Below are 12,105 nucleotides of genomic sequence, written 5' to 3' on the forward strand. Positions count from 1 at the left end.
GTTACCAAATGGGCAAGTGAATAGTTAATCCCATGTGATTTTTCACGCGGAAAACTGTCCGACTTACAGTTGAGAAGTTGCGGGTTCGATATTCCCCTGTGTCAACAAGTTTCCCTTTTATTAATTTTTTTTACTTTCTATTTCTTTTCAAGTACCTACGTATTCTGCAAATGTAATAGAAAGTCGTGTGATGTTCACACCAGATTTTTTCTAAAACAACTCATCAAAAGAAGAGGGGGACATTCGAAAATAATTGAAAAATTTCACATTGTCCATTTTTAAAGACTGAAATGCAATAAATGCTTGACTGTTTACGATCAGAAAAAAAAACGAGTCTGGAAAAACTTTGCAGTGTGAACAGAACACCAGGATCGTTTTTTTTTTTCTGATTCCGGCAAAAAAAAAAGTTTCTGGTGTAGTGTGAACGAGCTCTTAGGGTAAAACGGTTTTCAGTTTTGAAATCAGCGTGAAAAGTAGATATTAAAACAGCTATCATACCTTAGGCACCAAGAAATAATTTTTATTTTGTATACCAGTGTTATGAATATAACCATCAATATGTTCTTCATCTTCAGCTGTATTGCTAACAAAATTTCTAGATAGTTGATCAGCAACAAACATTTGGCTACCTGGTGTGTAGGTTACATCTAAATCATATTTACAAAAAACCTAGCCTCCTTTTAGCAATAGTCAGTGAGTTTTCCAGTGCGATATCTAAGTGTTAGTGCCGCGATAAGTAACAGTAAAGTACCTAAGTGAAAGTTAGTGTTAACCTTGATAGATAAGCGATCGTACTTTGTGATAAGAGATTGTTCCTTGTAATAGCGATTATACCTAGTGACTGTGTACTCTTGTTGAGAAATAAATAAACTTGTTGTACTCTAGTTATAAATAAACGAATTCGCGAGTGTTTTTACTAGCCCTAATCTTTTACGAACCCATTCACGCCCACGTATACGTAACAATATGTTAACTAGTAGTTCTGTGAACTGTAGACCTCACTCGGATTTTTTTTTTCTTTTTTTTTTTTTTTCAAAGGTTGATATGAAGACCCTTTTGCCCAAAATGAGACAAATGTAGTCAATATTCACATCTATGGAAATAGAAAAGAAGGTACCTATTATAGGTAGGTATGTGTTACGCTGTTACGTAATAAAAAGGACAGAAAACAGGTTTTTTTACTATCACTCAAAAAAAAAAAAAAAAAGGTTGACCTTTTTAAAACAATAGCTTACTACTTCCAAGGGGTTTTTTGACAGAACTGTTTTTAGTCAAGTGAAGACTTATTCTCTTCTTATTTTAGAACTGTTTTTGAAGAAATAATACAATGATTTATGGTGATGAGTCATCTATTGAACTCTGAATTTATCTCAAACGCTCAGACCGACATTGGCCCCGCTCAATCCTAAGACCCCAAATTTGAACTTGCGACGTGTTTTGATGTCATTAAGAAGAATGCAAAATTTCATCAAAATCGGAGCAGGCAATCGCGAGTTATAGCGGAACAAATATTCAAAGATCAATCACTTACTTCTTCTGAAACATGACCAGCTTGTCCGCTTTCAAATCGGACAGATCAATTCCTTGACCCTTGGCTATGACGTCCGGGTGTTTACGACACATCAGCCAACCCACGTGTGAGAAGAAGAAGCCTCGCTTGGCGTTGTGAGGATCGGCATTGGTTTCGCTGTACTTGTGATGAACGCGGTGGTCTCGGGCCCACTCGTACACGTGATTCTGTAAATTCAATGTTTTCATTCAGTGAGAGCTGGTAGTAAATGCTACAAACTCATTCTCACTCAATCACCCATACACCCACTCGTTGAAAAGACGGCTGGTTTTTGCATCTATTGTCAAGTCTGACAAAGAATATGAGAAGGAGGAGGAGATTATTATTTTAACTCCCGATCGATCGGATCTTACCTGGAAAGCCAGTGTGTTGAACAACAACAAGATCAATTTCAAGGGGGTCTTGGCTTTGTAGGCTCGATGGGCCCATAATCTATGTGCCCCTGCTGTGATACCTGTGGCCCCCGCTTGGTACATAAGAATAGCTGAAAACAAATACAGATTAAATGATATCATGGTGTTGTTTGGTTGTTTGATAATGATAGGTAGGTATTGATAAGTTAGAATCATTTTCCCATGTAATTACTCGTAATGAACTTAATTCGAATGTTTTAGATTAGAAAGTTAAAATCAATATTGAGTGAAATTAAAATCAATAGTATGGTTTGGGGGATGGGTGAAGTCTACTACTACTACCATATCTTTTTTGATACCCAACTAAGCATCAGAAAAAAAAGCGCAAGCGGTCGAAATAAAAACTGTAAAAATATGTTGAAACACCGCTAACCGTTGTTGCAATGTTCACAAAAAGTACTATTTCGGTGGGTTCTTCGGTATGGTTGAGGGGGTGGGGTCTACTCTCATAACGACATCACTAGAGCCCAGAAAATCCGCCTGTGGGCGGAGCCCATTGCAATTTTTGTTAATTTTCAGAAGTTTCCCTTTACCACCATCCTGAAAAAATTCAAATTTCTACAACATCGGGAAGTGTTTATAATTTTGATGAGTAAATCAGTCAGTCAGTCGTAAAAAAGCAAATTTCAAGCCGTTCTTTCTACCCCTTCCGTTGAAGCTAGAACTTCGAAATTTTGGAAGCATAATAAGCCAGTATAGCTTAACATATTGTTACAGAACGCGTCTAGAGAGAGTATCTAGCTATGTAGGTATCATGTATGAACTATAAACGTGAAGCCTCGAGAAGTAAAATCAAAAATGATACTGGTAGCGCAACCTGGTAGAATTCAAACAGAACTAGTTACAATCGTGAATCTTGAAATCAGGGCTCTCCAACTTCCTTGTTTATGTGTACCAGATGCTATGTAGAAAGGTACTTCTCGGCCCACGGGTTGATAACCCCTGTACTAGGATAGAGCGGGTGGGTTCCAGAATGAGAGTTAAGGTATAGGTAGTATAGGTACATAGATAGACAGGTATAATCACAGTATTGTCGAATTTTATAGTCCGTTCTGGAAATGAATTAATGGCGTAGGAATGTCTGGAATTTAGGAGAAATTCTCTAGCACATTTCAGGTGCTTCCTCACTCTCTCGGGGAGCTATAAATTGAGAGTAGGTACCCACCTGTCAGTCAGTCTTGTGTTGGATCTAGTAGGTAGCACGCCGCCAATGCAGTGAAGCAGAAGTAATATTGGAGGAAAGAGGAGTGCAATGAGGGGAAAGAAACTAAAGAAAGGTAGGTACTACGTCAAGGAGGAGCACACAAATTATGGAGTGAATAAAAGGCGGGGTACAAAATTGATTTCTAATCTTTTTTGGGGTGGGATGGAGTTTTGTTTATTTTTTGTGGCACTTGATTTATTTTGCGAGGAACGACTTGGCGGGGTCTATAGGTTCTTTCCCTAACAAGGTTTTAAGAATTTAAGACCGGTAGCCAACTTACCAAATATAGTGGTCTGTAGTTTGGCGGATGTGAAAATGAGATAAGCTCCGTACAATGCGGCTAGATGAAGGTATGCAAACAGTACGATGTTTCTCCAGACGGGTACAATTCTGTATTCTTTTTCAGGAGTCTCTTTGGCACAGGCTTCAGCCAGATCTTCACTCGCTTGTTGGTGGATTGGACCCATTGTGTCCGTATGTGTGGAGTCGCCTTCGAATAGCACCCCGGTAGGGGCACTCGAAGTGTTGGGCGCCATAGGAACTGCACAAAAATTAATACGTATTTATTAAAATGGAATAATTGATAATTACGAACGCCCTCGTGTTTAAATCGCGACTTTCGCGGCACATGTCAGGAATTCTATTCCTCTGTTTTATTAACGACTAGTGGTTGACCCGTCCTTTGTACGGGACCACAACACCACACGCACATACCTACGTACAGACCATGGGCTAAAAATTACTTTTTTGGCATCAGGGAACCCCAAAACGGATATTTCCGACCATTTCCCAATTTAGAAAATTTGGACTGATTGCAATACTTTTTCATTACTGTGACAACAAATATGAGCACCTAGATGAGTGTATTTTTTTTTTTATATTAAAAAAATAATAATAAAGTGAACTGGGACTTTATTAACACACTGTATGATACAGGGTGCGCCAGAAAAACACTGAAAACGGCTCAGGGTAGGTAGACCTCATCATTTCCAACAAGGTTCTGTGGGTCATTTTCCTAACTTCGGCTTCGTTTCCAAGAAAAGTCCAAAAAACCACTTTTTAAAAAATCACAGATCTTGTGTCAGTTTTTAGGTCATAACTTTTTCAATTTTTCCGCTGGAAAAAGATTTATTTCAACCTATCAGAGGAAAACTTTTTCCAAATAAAATGTAAACAGCACCACGGGAGAAAAGAATATCTGTGGCTGGCTTCACATCAATACTTAATTAACGTTAATCAAATTATTCGTAGCATTCAAAATACCCGAAGACACCCACACACGGTCAGTAGTTTTCTAGCATCATGTCTGTTTTTCAGGTAGTCAAGTGGTCATTTCTCCACGAAGGACGTGAGGTAAAAAGGCAAAAAAGGTCTTATTCTGATCCTTGAAGAAAGCGCAAGTTTTCCTGAAAGATGGAGACCTGTGCTCCAAAATTTCTTCGGACAAAAACCGCGTGTTTCGTAACGTAGTGGTCATTTTTCCACGAAGGACGTGAGGTAAAAAGGCAAAAAAGGTCTCATTCTGATCCTTGAAGAAAGCGCAAGTTTTCCTGAAAGATGGAGACCTGTGCTCCAAAATTTCTTCGGACAAAACCCGCGTGTTTCGTAACGTAAAAATCGGGCATAACAAGGTAAATTTTTATCGAGCTTGAAAAAATACATCAAACCTGAACTTTGGAAATCGGAGATCAGGTCTATTCGGATCAAAATTTTGTGCTCTGGCTCGTGGTTTTAACAAAAACAGTTTATCGATTAAAATAAAAAAGTTATGACCTAAAAATTGACACGAGGTCTGCATTTTTTCAAAAGGTGTTTTTTTGGACATTTCTCGGAAACGAAGCCGAAGTTAGGAAAATGACCCACAGAACCTTGTTGGAAATGATGAGATCTACCTACCCTGAGCCGTTGTCAGTGTTTTTCTGGCGCACCCTGTATAAAGTACATATTTCTAGCTCAGGGACGAAACTCGGATGTTAAATTTCAGAAATGGGATGGAACTCTGATGTTAAATTTCAGAAATGGGACGGAACTCGGATTTTACCCTCGGGACGCAACTCAGATCCCTCCTTCCAAAAAATTGACATTTGCGCTTTTAAGAGGGAAGCAGGTAGTTTTTTTTATTTAGGGTGAGCCAAAACTAGGTTTCTACAAACAGGGTGTCCACTAATGTGTGACCCACTCGAATTGCTTCGAACACGTAATTCTTTGATTTTTGAAAGAAAAAAAAAAAAAAAAATGGCACAACATATTGAAAATTTCACAAAAAAAAGTCGCAAAATTTTCAAATTAGAACAGGCATGTCAAACTGGCGGCCTGCCTGGTCAAATTGTGCGGCCCCCTGCGAGCCACAAGGGTATAATCTTATATTATAAAAATAATCTTATATTATAAAAACAAGATCCATTCACTCATTCACATTTCACACACTGATCGCTCTATCTCGAGAACCACAACACCTGGAAAGCTGAAATTTGATAGGAATATTAAATAAATTAACAAGTGGTTCTGTGAACTGTAGACCTCACTCAGATTCTTTTGCCTAATCTGACCGCCGTATGTATGAAAATTCATTTCAAGTTAATCTTGAGCTAAACTTCGCTAAGTAAAATTTCAGCTCAAGTTTATCTTGAGAATATTTGGTATGTATGAAACATTTCCAACTTCATCTTAGTCAAGATCAATGTCAAGACAAACATCTTGTTGAACCAAAGAGGTTTTTGGGAGGTTTTTCATTTTAACCAATAGGATTACTGATAAATAGCGGGAAAATTTAAATGTGTTTTTTTTTTTAATAAATAAATAATTGTTATCAATTTGTTCATAAGTTTGGAATTCATATATGGTATCACTCCTCTTAAATTTTAGCTCTAATAAATAAATAATTGTTATCAATTTGTTCATAAGTTTGGAATTCATATATGGTATCACTCCTCTTAAATTTTAGCTCTTGAGCAGTTTGATGTTTGCTAATCCAGAGAACTAATAACTGTGAACATATTTATTTTATCTCTTATAAAAATAGGTGGTACTAAGGTCATGGCTCTGTATTGGCAAACATGAATAAATATAAAAAATTATTGATATTATAATGCTGGCTACTCAAACCCATTCAAACCCTGCAGTCCCTGCACAACCTTCATTTACCCAAGAAGTGGTTCATAAATAGTTTCTAAAGCACAAAGTTATGTGCTTTAAAACCCTACCCATGATTCAGGATAACCATTATTAATAATTATCAAAGTTGTTCAAGAATTCATTCCCTGAGGGATGGCACACATAACATACTGCCAACATTTCCTCGCAGAATTGAAATACCATTAGAAATAAAGAAAGCAAAAAAGGGATCAACTTTCCTATATCTGTTATAGAACTGATCATCATCAAGATTTTCTATGATATTTCCAGGATCTCTCAAATATCTTTTTGGTCTGCGGATCCCTTCAGACTCCTCTCTATGCTCATGATAATTCAGCAAAAATTGATCAAAATCATCCAAGGTGTAGATCAGTTATAATGTAAAAACAGTTGGATTAGAATTAAAAAAAAAAAAAAAATCATCACCTTAACAATCTACTTTTCTCACTTTTTTTTGTTTTTGTAAATTTGTACCTATCTAGGATTCCAAGCTGATTTTAAGGTAGCTCATTCCCTGTCTTAAGTTTAACTTCAAAATATTGTTATTCAAGTTAAACTTGAGTTAAATTTTTTTTCATACATACCATTTTGAACTAAAGTTTAACTTAAGCAAGATTTTTCATCTTAAGTTAAGCTTGTAAGTTTTCATACATACGGGGGTGAGACTTTTACAATAACGTCCTCTCATATCGACAATTGTTGTATTAACTTGGTACCTGTTTGAATTTTGGACAAATTTAGGATTTAGAAAAATGTCCTGCTTTGAAAAAATGTCTTCTGGGTAATCCTACGTATGAATGGGTAACCCTACGTATTACATAATTATGTATCAAAACAGAAATAAAACCATGTACACGTCTTATGTAGGTACCTATATCTTAAAAAAAAGAGGTGACACTATTATAAAACCTGTCAATCACTCTAAAAAATAAAATTAAAGAATTTTTGATTTTGAACCTTTTAAACGAAACAAAAGATTTACCTTTGGTTCATTTTGAACCTTTGACAGAACAATAGATTTTCAGGGGTTTATCATCTTGACTTCTTGACTTCCCACGCATATGAATATGTATTGATATGCGTGGCAACTGTATTGGGGGATCGTAAAGCTTTGAAAGATCGTAACGGGGGCCCCCCTCTCGTGAATGAGTTTGAGCAATACTTGTCCAGGGGCGGGCTCCATAAGAGGAGGCGTCAGCATTAACAATACGAACATCAAAGAACGCTCTCCTTGCTGATTCCCAAACCCCTGTTTGCATGAGGTCTCCGATTAGTGCAGGACTGTTTGGTGACGCTTCCTGCATGACAGGTTCAATAGTAGCAGGACCCCATGCCAATTGAGCCCATTCTTTACAATCGTCTCTGTGTTGATCATGCCCTTGTTTGACAAGACCACCTTTTTTACAATTGATGATTCTCATGAAAAATATAACTGTCCAAATGTATTTTTTTCGTAAAGATCGTCAAAAATAATAAATGATCTGCATATCCCCTGTAGGTATTGAACAAGAACTTAGCACATCTGGGCTAGTAAATCCTCACATGCCACAAAGCTAACACACGATTCAAGGCGTTAAATGCATTTGAAGCATCAATTAGCAAAAGGCCTCCATTCTCATCAGCTTCATTGAAACATTACGTCATAGCATGGACTGCGCCTTCTATTCCACATTTTATGCCTGTACAGAGTTGGTTAGCACCACATTTTTGCTGAACATCATCTCCAGTGACTAATGCCATAGCTTTTGCAATAACTCGTTGTGATACCTCACCAATACCAATAGGTCGAACACCAGGACATTTGTCAAGAGCAATTCCTCTTCTGGCTAGCAAGGCACGAATGGAATCCCAGTGAACAATCTCATTTGCACTCTTTCTTGTCAAATACGCAACTGCTTCTCTCAAACGCAAACCAAAGTTACCGTATCTTAACAAGAAACTCTTCCACTGGTCAGTGTTTAAGTGTCCCCTATATTCGGGGGTGATTTCCTCCATGGGTTATTTTGTCCCCCCCCCATTCATTCACGTCATTTGGCAACGCTGTAATTTTAGTAGTCTCGTTTTGTCACCACCACCTAGCTCCTAGTTCACCATTTTTCTTCTTTTTATACCACTGGCTTTCGAATGTGTAAAATTCTCCCCTGCATTCTACCATTGCAACATTGACTATCGTGTTTAATTGCCTTTACCACGTAAATCCAAGTAGTTTGAAGTTTCCTGCCGCATTTTATGCCCCAATCCGTGTATTTGTGTGTCGTTTACCGCTGTAAAGCCTTTATTTCGTGCAATTTTCATTAATTTTAATTCTCCATGTTGAGTTGGAGTTTTAATGTAGTAAGAAAAGATCACTTTGAAAATAGAACATTGGAACGAATTTATTTTGTGTAGACTCACCAGAGTGAAAACCAAGACTGAGGATTGAATCAATTCACTCTAGCCAATATTGGATATTGGAAAACCGAAATACACTGGTTCGAAACCACCATCATACACAACATTCCCTTCGTCAGGATAAGCCTTCACATCTCTTCAATTAATCTTCTGGTTCTTCTAATTACCCGAGTAGTACGACGAGGCACTTGCATTTCAGGACTGACCGTTGGAGTTCCATAAGCTTCAGAACTTGTTGGACTTTCCAAAATTGAAGGATTTCTAGGAGTGATGGGACTTTCAGGAGATGCAAGGTTTCTAGGAGTCGTAGGAGTTCCAGGAGATTCAAGGTCTCTAGGAGTCATAGGAGTTCCAGGAGTTGAACCCCCAGGACTTTGGGAATCTTGATGTTGAGAACATTGAGGTAGAGGAGATATATGGACTCTATTTCTCCTATACTCATGTCCCTCTTCATCCATCACGTTATAAGACCTAGGATTTTCCAGTGTTGACGAAATGACACCAGGCGTCCACAAGTCATCTTCTCTCTTCTTAAAGAAAACTCTCTGGTCAACTTTCAAAGGCTCCAAGTTCTTAGCTCCCTTGTTGTAATATGTTTCCTGAGAGTTTCTGTAGCGAACAAAATTCTCGTCGTACTTGTATATTTTGGGTTTCAGTAACTTATTCTGTGTTGGAATCTTACTGTTCAGTACTCTACTGAATAGCAACTGAGCAGGAGATGGACCAAAATTCTTTGGGGTGTTTCTTAAATTCAACATACCAATATAGGGATCAGTATTGTCATATAAACATTTAGTTAACATTGTCTTCATTATCTTGACTGCAGATTCGGCTTCCCCATTGGATCTAGGGTACCTTGGACTGGATGTTATATGCTGAAATTCATAGGTTCTAGCAAATGGTTGGAATTCACGTGACGAAAATTGTGGACCATTGTCACTGACAACTATTTGTGGTATACCGTGTCTTGCAAAAATACTCTTAATATGAGCAATAACAACAGCAGAAAAAGTGTTACTACACAGAGCTGTCTCAATAAACTTACTATAATAGTCCACTACCAACACATAGTGTTTACAATTGAACTCAAACATGTCCACTCCAACTTTATACCAAGCAGAGTTGTGAAGTAATGATTACTTGATGTAATTAATTCCTAGTTCTAATTACTAGCTCATGTAGTTGTAATCAGTTTGGGCAATTACAAATTACTGCCTACTAAATGTACTGGCGATTACCCATTACATTTCACGAAGTAATTGTATTTGATAGGACCAACTACTAATTCCTAGGAAAGTAATTGAAGTCGCAATTCCGATTACATTTGATGTAATGGGTAGTTAATTACATTGTAATTGGGATTCCAATACCCATTACAAATGAGGTGAGGGTAATATGAGTAGGTGGGTAGCTTGTCGTCAAATGGAGGGGTAAAGCCCCCATCACCAAAGTCCAGTCAGAAATGCACCTTTTTATACCTTTTTTTCGTTTTGTTCTAAATGATAGATGGAGTATTTTTTGTTGCGAGATGGAGTATTTTTTGTTGCGAGCTTTAGCTAAAAAGATATCATCTTGCCATCCACCAAAAAAACATTTGGGAAGGTGTAATCGTAAGAAGTAATTGGAAATTTCAATTACTAATTACTTTCAGATGTAATTAGTAATTGGACCTTCCAATTCCTAATTACTTCCTGATGTAATTGTAATTGTGATTACAATTTCATTTAATGTAATTGGTAATTGATGGACCCAATTTCAATTACTCTCAAAAGTAATTGTAGTTACAATTACAATTACATTTGAATGTAATTGTAATTGCGATCTCAATTACAATTAGATGTAATTGTAATTGTAATTGTAATTTGTAATGGGAATTACTTTTTTAACAACTCTGTTCCAAGTGGACATTTAGAGTATACTACTTGACGTGGACATTTATTCTTGAAATTACAGGTTATAGAAAGATTCAGTGCGTAAAGATTTGATAGAATAGAATATACAATTGCGAGCTGACCTCACATCAGTCCTAGCATCAGGTGGGTTCCAGTTAAAGAAGTTCTCAAGTTCCTCACCTCTCTGACATCCCACCAGAAGACCAAGAGCAAACCCTATTATTGCATGACAGTACTATCAAGGTACTTGGATTACGTTGGGAACCTACTTCTCCTCCCCCCCTCCTTATTCACCCTCTCCTCCTGTTTTTTTTCCATCCTCTCTTATTTCTCTCTTCTTCTTCTTCTTCTTCTCCTTCTTCTTCTCCTTCTTCTTCTCCTTCTTCTTCTTCTCCTTCTTCTTCTTCTTCTTCTTCTTCTTCTTCTTCTTCTTCTCCTTCTTCTTCTTCTCCTTCTTCTTCTTCTCCTTCTTCTTCTTTTTCAAAAAATTTAGAGAAGCAAAAGGTGATATTAAAAAAACATGGATGATTCTAAATAAAATGATGAACAGGAAAGAAAGAGAAGAAGTGCTCTCTGACATCCCACCAGAAGACCAAGAGCAAACCCTATTATTGCATGACAGTACTATCAAGGTACTTGGATTACGTTGGGAACCTAAACATGACACCTTTTGTTACAGCATTGAGATAAAAGCACCTGATAACCCAACAAAAAGGACTATTTTGTTGATGTCAATGGGTAAGTAACTCACCTAGTGATTTTTCTTAAAATACTACTCCAAAAAATCTGGCTTCTCAAAAGTGGTTGGGATGAACCATTACCATCAGATCTGCTCAGTGAATGGCAAACCTTTGTCAAACAGGTTCCATGTATCACTGATCTCAAGATTCCCCGTTACATATCTGATGTGAATTCCATCTCGTTTGAAATTATTGGATTCTCCGATGCTTCAAGTGTCGCCATGGCAGCAGTTGTATACTTACGAGTGCAATTACCTGATGGTCAAGTACAAGTCAATCTACTGCGAGCAAAGTTAAAGGTTGCACCAACCAAGCCAGTCACCATTCCTCGACTAGAATTGTCAGCTGCTGATTTGATCAAGATTATTGATACCCTAACTTCATTCAGTAATTCCATCAAAATTGCAGGAATCACGTGTTTTACTGATTCTTCCACCGTACTTGCCTGGTTACAAACTCCCCCTTACAAACTGAAAGTTTACGTTGCCACTCGTGTTGCTGCCATAACTGATCAAGATTATTGATACCCTAACTTCATTCAGTAATTCCATCAAAATTGCAGGAATCACGTGATTTACTGATTCTTCCACCGTACTTGCCTGGTTACAAACTCCCCCTTACAAACTGAAAGTTTACGTTGCCACTCGTGTTGCTGCCATAACTGATGTGGTATCTCCATCCAAGTGGAGACATGTACCTTGTACCCACATCCCAAAACCCAGCTGATCTTGCTACTAGAGGCCTATTACCTTCTCAAGTC

The 12,105-nt window shown here is 37.5% G+C and overlaps 2 protein-coding genes across 4 annotated transcripts in view; both read right to left on the reverse strand.

Moving 5' to 3' along the window:
* The window catches only part of LOC103512361 (acyl-CoA Delta(11) desaturase-like), a 26,209-nt gene extending 17,646 nt beyond the window's left edge, over positions 1-8,563 (reverse strand). The window contains exons 1-4 of one of the 3 annotated variants that reach the window (XM_008477126.3): positions 8,512-8,563; positions 3,468-3,728; positions 1,924-2,054; positions 1,532-1,737 (exon numbers count right to left, since the gene is read on the reverse strand). In XM_008477126.3, the coding sequence (XP_008475348.1) occupies positions 1,532-1,737; positions 1,924-2,054; positions 3,468-3,728; positions 8,512-8,548 (635 nt within the window). In that variant the 5' untranslated portion in view covers positions 8,549-8,563. The other 2 variants (XM_008477124.3, XM_017445379.2) reach the window with 2 other exon arrangements.
* Positions 8,564-8,841: 278 nt separating this feature from the next.
* LOC103512369 (uncharacterized protein K02A2.6-like) lies at positions 8,842-9,807 on the reverse strand. The gene has a single exon (XM_008477130.1). It carries the CDS (start codon positions 9,805-9,807, stop codon positions 8,842-8,844), a length of 966 nt encoding a protein of 321 aa, XP_008475352.1.
* Positions 9,808-12,105: the final 2,298 nt, after the last annotated feature.

This window comes from Diaphorina citri, unplaced genomic scaffold, assembly GCF_000475195.1.
Source record: "Diaphorina citri unplaced genomic scaffold, Diaci psyllid genome assembly version 1.1 scaffold830, whole genome shotgun sequence".
In the NCBI taxonomy this organism is placed as follows: domain Eukaryota; kingdom Metazoa; phylum Arthropoda; class Insecta; order Hemiptera; family Psyllidae; genus Diaphorina; species Diaphorina citri.

What these genes read in the sequence shown, in the direction of transcription:
- LOC103512369 (XM_008477130.1), bottom strand. Translation starts at nt 9,807, where the DNA reads ATGTTTGAGTTCAATTGTAAACACTATGTGTTGGTAGTGGACTATTAT.